General features: G+C 58.9%; 1 protein-coding gene across 4 annotated transcripts in view; it reads left to right on the top strand.

Annotated features, from left to right (window-relative positions):
- PACSIN1 (protein kinase C and casein kinase substrate in neurons 1) overlaps positions 1 to 8257 on the top strand; it is a 63785-nt gene extending 55528 nt beyond the window's left edge. For all 4 annotated transcript variants that reach the window (XM_014529621.1, XM_005881755.2, XM_014529620.1 and 1 more), the window contains exons 2-10: positions 417 to 542; positions 1382 to 1538; positions 2677 to 2912; positions 3304 to 3459; positions 3559 to 3734; positions 4132 to 4252; positions 4347 to 4474; positions 5063 to 5250; positions 5684 to 8257. In XM_014529621.1, coding sequence (XP_014385107.1) covers positions 480 to 542; positions 1382 to 1538; positions 2677 to 2912; positions 3304 to 3459; positions 3559 to 3734; positions 4132 to 4252; positions 4347 to 4474; positions 5063 to 5250; positions 5684 to 5793 — 1335 coding nt within the window. In that variant the 5' untranslated portion in view covers positions 417 to 479 and the 3' untranslated portion in view covers positions 5794 to 8257. The remainder of the gene's footprint in view (positions 1 to 416; positions 543 to 1381; positions 1539 to 2676; positions 2913 to 3303; positions 3460 to 3558; positions 3735 to 4131; positions 4253 to 4346; positions 4475 to 5062; positions 5251 to 5683) is intronic.
- The last annotated feature ends 1614 nt before the right edge of the window (positions 8258 to 9871 follow it).

Genomic DNA, 9871 nt, shown 5'->3' with positions numbered 1-9871 from the left:
GAAGATCTATGTGTCTACGAAACAAACCACGGATTTACAGAAAGCAAATACGCGATTATGTGGCTCTAACTTTCAGCTCTGAGTCCAGGACCACAAAGCAGCGGCAGGTACCATGTCCTGGTGGCTGGGGCAGGCTTCTGAGAGCGGTGCCCACACTGGAGCTGGAGGATGGATTTGGGGAGAGGGGATGGAGAGGAGATGGAGTGAGAGGTGGGAGGTGGGCACGAGGGGCACTGCGGGGAGACTCCTGGGGCCACCCTGGGGACGGTTGGTGAGCCAGTCCCCGGCCAGGAAGTCCCGGTTCCAATGCCAGGCTTTGTCTGGGGAGCCCTCATCCCCACAGCAAGTCGGGGCCCGGGCCTGGCATGGGGCATGTGGACCATGTCCCTCATCTCCAGGATCTCTTTCCCCTCCAGCGCATGAGCAGCCCAGCCTGCTGACCGCCGCTCCCCGCCTGTCCATCCTGCCACAGCCACACCATGTCCGGCTCCTACGACGAGGCCTCTCTTGCTCCAGAGGAGACCACCGACAGCTTCTGGGAGGTGAGGCTTTGATACTCCCCACGTCCTGGGGACCAGACGGCGTAGCCTGGCTGTGGAGGCCCAGGCTCCAGCCACCTCATGGCCTCAGGCCTTGCTCCCCAGCCCCTCGGGCCTCTCCAAAGCCCTCCATGTCCAACAGGCTACGACCACCCACTGAGCCCAGGGCCCCCTGCCCACACCTGCCCCTGGGGACATCCCCTGGTATTTCATGGTGTAGAACAGGCCCCTCCTGGCCCTCTGCTCTGGGGGCGCTGGCTCAGAGTCCTGGCACTTTACAGCTCACACAGCCTTTCACAGCGGCCCCCTGTCCCTCCCTGTGGAGTAAGCAGAGGCGGAGCACTGGTCCCAGGGAAATGGAGTGGAGACAGGCCAGTATTTCAGAGCCTCCCAAAATATTTGAAACCCAGAAAATGTCTTTTCTATTGGCTTATGAAACCCAAAGTGGAAACTGCCAAACCTAAATTAATAAGTGTTTAATGAGATGTCTACAAAACATAATATTATGTCAAGAAGTTGCAGCTCAACTCAATGCTTATGACTCTATATAAATAGATTTAGCTCATAAGAATGAAATGAATAATTCATTTGGCCCAAGTCCAAATTATAAAAAACCTTCTGTATTTGTGGCAGCGACAAAATTGTATTTAAAGTGTGAGGAGGGAGTGTATAGACAGGGGTGTGAGGAGGGGTGCCAAGTCTTTGAAAAGTCAGAGGGTCCCAAGGCGCACTGGGATGGTGGTGGTGGGCGCCGCCTGCAGGACGCGGCGGCCAGAGCGGGCGATCGCCACGGGCGGGGAGGCGGGGAACCATGCGAGTTCTGCACGCTGCTTGGCCGCCAGGTGGGGAACTACAAGCGGACAGTGAAGCGCATCGATGACGGGCACCGCCTGTGCAATGATCTGATGAACTGCGTGCAGGAGCGCGCCAAGATCGAGAAGGCCTACGCGCAGCAGCTCACCGACTGGGCCAAGCGCTGGCGCCAGCTCATCGAGAAAGGTGCTGCCCTCCCTCTCCCCCCCGCCCGTGCCCATCCCCTGCGCACATCCCGGACCCTAACCCCACTGTCTGGATCCTGGGAGCACCCAGCCACCTGGATGCACCTGCAGCCTCCAGCCACAGGGCCTCTGTCCCCACACCTGCACCCCTCCCCTCCCAGACCAAGACAGGTCTCCCTGCACTTCAGCTCCACTTTGGACAATTTTTGTTTGGATATAAAAACAAACAAACAAAAAATACCCAAACTTTGTATTTTGAAATAATTTTAACTCAGAGAAAAGTTACAAGAATAGAACTACATACCCTTTACCCGGATTCACCAGTTAACATTTTACCACATTGGTCTTACCCCTATTTATATGCGTGTTTTTTTAAACATTTCCATTGGAGACACGCCCCTTCACCCTAAATTCCTCATGTATCTCCTGAGAATATGAACACTCACTTATGTAGCCGTGGTTCAGCTATCAAATTCAGGACATCTACTACGGGCCATATGCGAGTTTTATTATAGCCATTGTTTGCTGGTCCAGGGTCCAATTCAGAATCAGATACTGCATTTAGTTGTCATGTCGCTAGATTCCTTTAATCTAGAACAGTTTCAAATTGAAGTTTACATATATTGATTAATGTTTTTTCTCTTCCACTAGACTCCAAATTCCATGAGGGCTAGGGCTGGGCCTATACTGCCTAGTACACTGCCTGGCACAGAGTTGATGCCAGTATACAGAGGAACAGACTGGGATGTCTGGTCCCAGTAGCCTCCGGGTATCTGTCACCAGTTGGCTCTTCAGTTTTGCATTCAGCCAACATTCCTGGAGTACCTACTGTGTGCCTGGTGCTGTGCTGGGCTTGTGAGAGCTCACAGGGCTGAGGCTGCCCCCCTCCCCCCTCCCGGGGCTCACAAGCTGACAGGGAAGATAGGATGGAGACAGAGAGGCAGATGTATAAGAATTCAGTGAGGGCTGCAGGCCGAGGTGTGTGACAGAGCAGTCAGACAAGCCTTTCTGGCGGAGGTGGCTGTACTCGGGCCCTGGAGGATGGAGAAAACTGTAGGGAGAGCGGAGGAGGGTGGTGCGAGGGGGGCCTCTAGGCAGGGGATCATGCAGGCCTCGGGACCCCATGGCCATCTCCTCAGGCCCACAGTATGGCAGCCTGGAGCGGGCCTGGGGTGCCATCATGACGGAGGCGGACAAGGTGAGCGAGCTGCACCAGGAGGTGAAGAACAACCTGCTGAACGAGGACCTGGAGAAGGTCAAGAACTGGCAGAAGGATGCCTATCACAAGCAGATCATGGGCGGCTTCAAGGAGACCAAGGAGGCTGAAGATGGCTTCCGCAAGGCCCAGAAGCCCTGGGCCAAGAAGATGAAGGAGGTGCCCAGTGGGCGGATGCTACAGATGGGGCGAGGGTGGGCGGCTGAGCTCAGAGGGCCGGTCTGACCAGAGGGAGGGGGTCTACAGGTGGGGTGGCAGTGCACTGCTCTCTGGGGTTGTGCCATGGGGGAGCAGGCCGTATCCCCAGACAGGGCAGGCACTGCCGTGCCCACCAGGAGTGTGTCCGGGGGCAGCAGGCTGTGCCGTGCAGGGAGACCTCCACAGGTGGGCACTGCTCCCAAATACCGGGAGCCAGGGCCTGCATCCCTTCTGCCTCTTAAGACTGTGCTCACAGCTCCTGGCAGAGCGGGCAGGTGGGAGGGTTGACGAGTGGCCACATTTGCTCCTGCTCACAAGTAGGAGGCCTGCCGCCTGTTCTGCTTCCCCACAGCTAGAGGCAGCCAAGAAGGCCTACCATCTGGCCTGCAAAGAGGAGAAGCTGGCCGTGACACGGGAGATGAATAGCAAGACGGAGCAGTCCGTCACCCCCGAGCAGCAGAAGAAGCTGCAGGACAAAGTGGACAAGTGCAAGCAGGACGTGCAGAAGGTGCCAGCCGGGCTGGGCTGAGGGCCCTTGGAGTGGGCGGGGCTGGCCGCTGCGGGCCTGGGTCTCACCCCCCCCTCCCCCCGTGTCTGGTGCCTATAGACGCAGGAGAAGTATGAGAAGGTGCTGGATGAAGTGGGCAAGACCACACCTCAGTACATGGAGGGCATGGAGCAGGTGTTTGAACAGTGCCAGCAATTTGAGGAAAAGCGGTTGGTCTTCCTCAAGGAGGTGCTGCTGGACATCAAACGTCACCTGAACCTAGCCGAGAACAGCAGGTAGCTGGGCGGGGCCGCACAGTGGCCCGGGCACAGCCAGCAGAGGGTAGAACGGGGGTGCGAGGCATCCCGGGCCCCATGTTACAGTGACAGGAAGGGGAGGGCTGAGCTGCAGGGGCCCAGAGAGAAGAGGCTCCGAGCCCAGTGGCTGCCTGGTGCAAGCCGATGCACACTAGGTGCTTAAGGCACATGTGCGGACAGATGGGTGGGTGGCTAAGGGGGAGGGGCGCAAAGGGTGGCCGCTGGGCATGCCCACATGGAGACTGCTCCTGGGGAAGCCTGCCTGATTCCCAGCTGGGGGCCAGCACCCTGGTCCCCTGAGTGGGCTCCTGCCCTCACCAAGGATGAGAGAGGCCATGTGCATCTTGCCCCCCAACCCCCGTCTCCCTGTGCGCAGCTATGTCCATGTGTACCGGGAGCTGGAGCAGGTCATCCGGGGGGCCGACGCCCAGGACGACCTCCGATGGTTCCGCAGCACCAGCGGCCCTGGCATGCCCATGAACTGGCCCCAGTTTGAGGTAAGGATGTGTGGGGGTGGGGAAGGAGTCTGAGAAGGCTGGAAGGGGCCTCGGGGAGCACCCCCAGCTTGACCGCTCCCCTGGCACCCACCAGGAGTGGAACCCAGACCTCCCTCACGCCACCGCCAAGAAGGAGAAGCAGCCTAAGAAGGCAGAGGGGGTGGCGCTGACCAATGCCACTGGGGTGTTGGAGTCCACATCCCAGGCTGGCGACCGTGGCAGGTGAGTGTCTCCTGTGGCGCTTCCTACAGGCCAGGAATCGCTGGGGTTTTACCATAAGACACAGAAATGGTCTAAATCACAGCGACCTCATTCTCCTTTCAAAAATAGTGATAGCTAATCCTTTGAGAGCACCTACTGTGTGCTCTCACTGAAGCCTGCAGCATTCTGAGAAGCATGTAAATATTCCCATTTTACAGATGGAGAAACTGATACCCAGAGAAGTTAAGTGATTGCAGAAGGTCACACAGCTGGTTACTAAGCCTCAGAGCCAGGATATGATGCCCAAGAGTCTGGCCCCAGAATCGTCACTCTTAACCACTAGATTGTACTGCCCCTCTCCGAGGAGGAGTGAGATGTTCTCTGGGGTCTCCTTCAGCACCCCCTCACTCTAAGGCTGAATAAGAATGCTAATAGTCTCCCATCTGTTTAAAGAGCTGTCAGTGAGGTCATTGGCTCAGGACCCCTCTTACAAAGCCCGCCCCTGCTCCAGGCTTGATGAAATGTGGGGCCAGCGCTCTGGCTGGGCGGAGGGGCAGAGCTGGGCACGAGGTGAGAGGCAGTTCACGCTGGGCCCTCTCTGCTTCTCAGCGTTAGCAGCTATGACAGGGGCCAGCCTTACGTCACTGAGTGGTCAGACGACGAGAGCGGGAACACATTTGGGGGCAATGAGGCCAATGGGGGCGCCAACCCTTTCGAGGACGACGCCAAGGGGGTGCGTGTGCGGGCGCTCTACGACTACGACGGCCAGGAGCAGGACGAGCTCAGCTTCAAGGCTGGTACGATGGGCGGGGCCTGAAGGCGGGGCGGGGCCTGAGGGCGGGGCGCGCGGGGATTGGCGGCGAGTGCGCCGTGGGCGGGGCCTGGCGCGGGGTGTGGCCAGGACCTGGCGTGTGACCTCAGCCCGGGGGGCCTAGACTTCACTAGAGAGTGGTCGCTGGATGCCCGGGGCGGGGTCAGGACCTCAGAGTAGCGCTGGGGGTTAGGCCCGACCTGGATTGGGGGTCCCAGACTACTGACCTGGGAAATGAAGCTGGAGGCGGATGCCTGGGTGTGGCTGGGGCTGGTCCCCTGGGGCAGGCTTTGGGGCGATAATGGGGAAGGGTTTGGGGAGGGCCCAGCATCAGAGTATGGGAGGGCCACCCCGCGGTGTGGGCCGGGGGACGCCCTCCCGAGCCCCTGTCAAGGAGCTCCTCTGTGTCCCCTTCCCAGGAGATGAGCTCACCAAGCTGGGCGAGGAGGATGAGCAGGGCTGGTGCCGCGGGCGGCTGGACAGCGGGCAGTTTGGCCTCTATCCCGCCAACTACGTGGAGGCCATCTAGCTGCCTGCTCCCCTCCACACACCCCTCACTCCCCCCCACCTCCCCTTCTTTCCCACTCTGTCACCCCCCCTTGCCATAGAGTTCCAGACATATTTTACGATCAAGCTTTTATTTTTTTAAAAGTCAAAACAGAACAAAACAAAAAATACGAAGAGATGGAGCATCTGCAGGGCCGCCAGGAGGCCCGGCTGGTGGGACTGGGTGACGGCCCCTGGGTAGGTGAGGGTCTCGGGCTTAGCCCAGCAGAGACATCACAGTATCCACGCTTCGATCCCACCAGTCTCCTGAGCTCAGAGATGTCTCCTGGACCCTTCTAACCGCGTCACTGCCCCTCCCCAGGCTGCCAGCACCTGTCCCGCCCTGCTTCCCCTGGCAGGTTTCTGACTCCTCCTCCCGCCCCACCCTCCTCCTTCCCCCACAAGGGGCTGCCCGGTGTTTAGTCTTCCGCTGTGCTCTGGGGAGTGCCCTGCCCGGTCTCACCCTCGGGACTGGTGGCCCTGGAGGAGGAATGGTCACCTTCTCCCAGAGGTGTCCAGGTGTCCCCGTGAAGAGGTCCCGCTGCAGGTGGTGACAGTGTCACTGTGGTGTAGGCGTGAAGGGGGGCAGGCCCTCGGTCCTTCAGCACCAGGCTCAGCTGAGGGACCAGGACTCTGCTAGGGCCCTTCTTCCCAGCTGCCCATCCTTCAGAGCCGCCCCCTTCGGCATTTGCAGAGACACGAACCCCCATCCCAAGTCCTAGGCAGGGGGGAGGGGCCCCAACGCCCAGGGCAAAGCCAGCAACAGTAGCAGCTTCCTCCCATTTCCCGGGAGGAGGGCATCTTGCTCACCCACCCTCCCTCCCTGCACACCCATCTAAAGCCAGAGCCTCATGGGTTCAGCCAGCCTTCAGACCGAGCCTTGGGGCCTCCCATTCCGCTCCCCTTCTCTGGCCTGCCTGGGGAGACACCGCAGCCGTGGGAGCTTCCAGCCTGGGCCCCTCTGGGAAAGCCCGCAGCCAATAGGAGAGGCATGGGGTTGGCAGGAGGGAGGAGCCCTGGCCCAGGAGCAGGGCAGTCACGGAGTCTTTCTTCCTTGTCCTGTCCCCACAGTCACAGCCCTAGCCCGGAGCACCATGCCCCTGCTGGCAGCTCCCGGCCCCACCTCTCCAAGCCGGGGTCTCAGCTTGAGGAGTTTGGGGTGGAGGAGCAGGGCCTGCCCAGAGCGGCTTTCCTGTGGCTGTGAAGGAAAGTGGTGCTGGGTTACGGGGGGTTACTACTTGGGAGTGAGGGCGGGTGCTTGGGAAGCAGGCCAAGGCAAGACAAGACCCCAAGAGGAGGGGCCTGGCTGGGCGGGAGTCTCCCAGAGCCGGGGGTGAGGCCTTGAGACTCCCTGCGGTACCAGGGGAGCCACTGGGCCTCAGGACTGCAGACCCCTCTCCGCTCCCATAGCACCTGGCCCCCTGGGCCTCTAGGTGAAGACAGCGTGAGACCCCAGCCCCGCTGTCGCCCCTCAGCCTCCTGCTCCTCGCTTCTCCCCACAGCCCCCGTCAGGTCAGACCCCGGCCTCAAGCCTGGCCCTGTCCATGTGAGCACAGAGGGTCTCAGCAGACTGGCCAGGGCCTGAGCTGGGGCAGGCCTCCCTCAGGGCCAGGGAGGGGGGTGGGGACAATAGCACCCCTAGGGACAGGCACACTAGCCCCCCACAGCACCCCCTTTCTTGTCACTGCTCTCTGAGCCTCTGTTACATCCTGAGGTGTGTCCTAGACCCCTCAGAGCCCGGAGCGAGATTCCGGAAACCCTCAGCCCCCCCAACTCCAGAACAAAAGCCCCTCCGCCCCTCCAAGCAGGAGCTGGGGTGGGGGCCTCTGCCTTCACCACCTGCCCCTGGAAGTCAGGAAGCTGCCACCTTTGCACCATGGGGCCTGGGCTCCCCCTCTCTGTGCCAGTAGCTTCCTAGCACCTGGGGAGGGGCGGTGCCCTGCTGTCCCCTCAGCACTCTAGCTGCCCACTCCCGGGCAGGGACTCAAAACCCCATTCCTTCTGAGCATTCGGTCCCAGGTTCCTCAGGCCTGGAGCGGAGCATCTCACGTGGAAGACCCCCTGAGCTCCCGGGCCCGGACCCCCGGTCAGTGCTGGTGTCAGGGCCCTCAACTCCGCGTAGCGGCGGAGCCCCTCACTGTGCCCACCAACTCCTGTAGCTGCAGCGCCCGCCATCGGGCTCAGCGAGTAACGTGTTTCATCCCAAGTCAACCACGTCTCAGCCTGGCTCTGCAAGAGGCCGGGGCTGCCCTGCCACGTCTGCCACCCGGCTCCTGACTTCATTAGTCCGACACTTGTGACACTCCGAGAAGTGCTGTGGTCTCAGCAATGCACCTGTTTTGTACATGATTGTGTAATTTAAAGGTATATAAATATAAATTATATATATAAATATATAAGCTGTGATTGTATGACTGTGGATAAAACCAGAACTGTGTCAACCTGGCTGGGTGTTGTGATCTTGAGTCATGTGTCTTTTGAGGCCTGTGGTTGGATGTCAGGGGGTCGGGGAGTGCCCAGGACAGGATGACTGGGGGCTGCCCGGCTGACCACCAATGGGCTGGGGAACTGAGGGCTGGTCCCTTCGCCTTCCAGGGCCCCGGGTCCTGCCTGTGGGGGGACAGTTACATCTGAGGCTCCTGAGTAGCCATAAGGGTCCCGGGTGCCTGGGGATGAGCACTGACCAGGGGAGCTGGACAAGCGGAGTCCCAGACTCATGGCTCAAGGGTGAATTTGACCCTTGACCAGGTTTCAATTTTTTTAAAAATTCCTCATCCAAGGATATATATACACAATTTTTAAAAAAATTTTATGGAGGGAGGGAGAAAGATAGAGGGATAGAGAGAGAGAGAGATCGATTGGTTGCTTCCTGTACATTCCCCAACCATTTGGCCAGCTGCCCTGCCCTTCATTGGGGTAGGAGAGTCTGATCAGGGGCGGGCCGCCCAGGGGGAGGGGTCGAGGGAGGTTGGCTGGCTGGCCCCTCCCCCTGATTGCTGGTTCGCCGACCACAGTGGGCATCATAGCGACCTATCATTCGGTCATTTGGTCGTTATGGTCGTTACGGCATTTAGAGAGAGAGAGAGATCGATTGGTTGCTTCCTGTACATTCCCCAACCTGAAACCTAGGTATGTGCCCTGAGTGGGAATCAAACCCAAAATTTTTGGTGTAGCAATTTCCCAAGTTTTAAAGCAAAATTCTAAAAGTGATTACTAACAGATTGTGGCATCTCAGAGGGAAGGCGGGGGAGGAGGAGGGTGGGAAGTGATCAACCAGAAAACTTGTATGCATATATGCATAAGCCATGGACCAGACAATAGGGTGGTGAAGGCCTGGGGCGGGGGCCGGGGGCGGCTAGAAGGGGTCAATGGGGATAAAGGGGACATACGTAAGACTTTCAACAATAAACATTTTTTTTAATAAACATTTTTTAAAATAAAAAAATAAAATAAAATCAGATATTTATATCCCATATAATAAAAGGATAATATGCAAATCGACCAAACAGCGGAACGACCGGTCACTATGATGTGCACTGACCACCCGGGGTAGACACTCAATGCAGGAGATGCCCCCAGGTGGTCAGTGTGCTCCCACAGCGGGAGTGCCACTCAGCCAGAAGCTGGGCTGATGGTTGGCAAGGGCAGCTGCAGTGGTAGGAGCCTCTCCTGCCTCCACAGCAGTGCTAAGGATATTTGACTGCTGGCTTAGGCCCGCTCCCTGCCCGTCAGTCTGACATCCCCCAAGGGCTCCTGGACTGCGAAAGGGGTAGGCCAGCTGAAGGACCCCTACCCCAGTGCACCAATGTCGTGCACTGAGCCTCTAGTTTTATTATTATTATATTACTAGAGGCCCAGTGCATGAATTCGTGCACAGGTGGTGTCCAGCCTCCCCGGCCCCAATTGGGGAGGATTGGGGCTGGGCCTGTCAGGAGGAGAAGATGGCAGTAGGTTGGCTGGCTGGCCCGCCCGATCAGGTCTAATCAGGGCCGGGCCAGCTGGGGTGAGGGGCCATGGGTGATTGGCCGGAGGGCCCCGCAGCGATTTGGATGGGGAGACCG

Source organism: Myotis brandtii, unplaced genomic scaffold (genome assembly GCF_000412655.1).
Source record: "Myotis brandtii unplaced genomic scaffold, ASM41265v1 scaffold687, whole genome shotgun sequence".
In the NCBI taxonomy this organism is placed as follows: domain Eukaryota; kingdom Metazoa; phylum Chordata; class Mammalia; order Chiroptera; family Vespertilionidae; genus Myotis; species Myotis brandtii.
The sequence above is the reverse complement of the archived record's forward strand: the minus strand, read 5'-3'. Positions and strand labels throughout refer to the sequence as shown.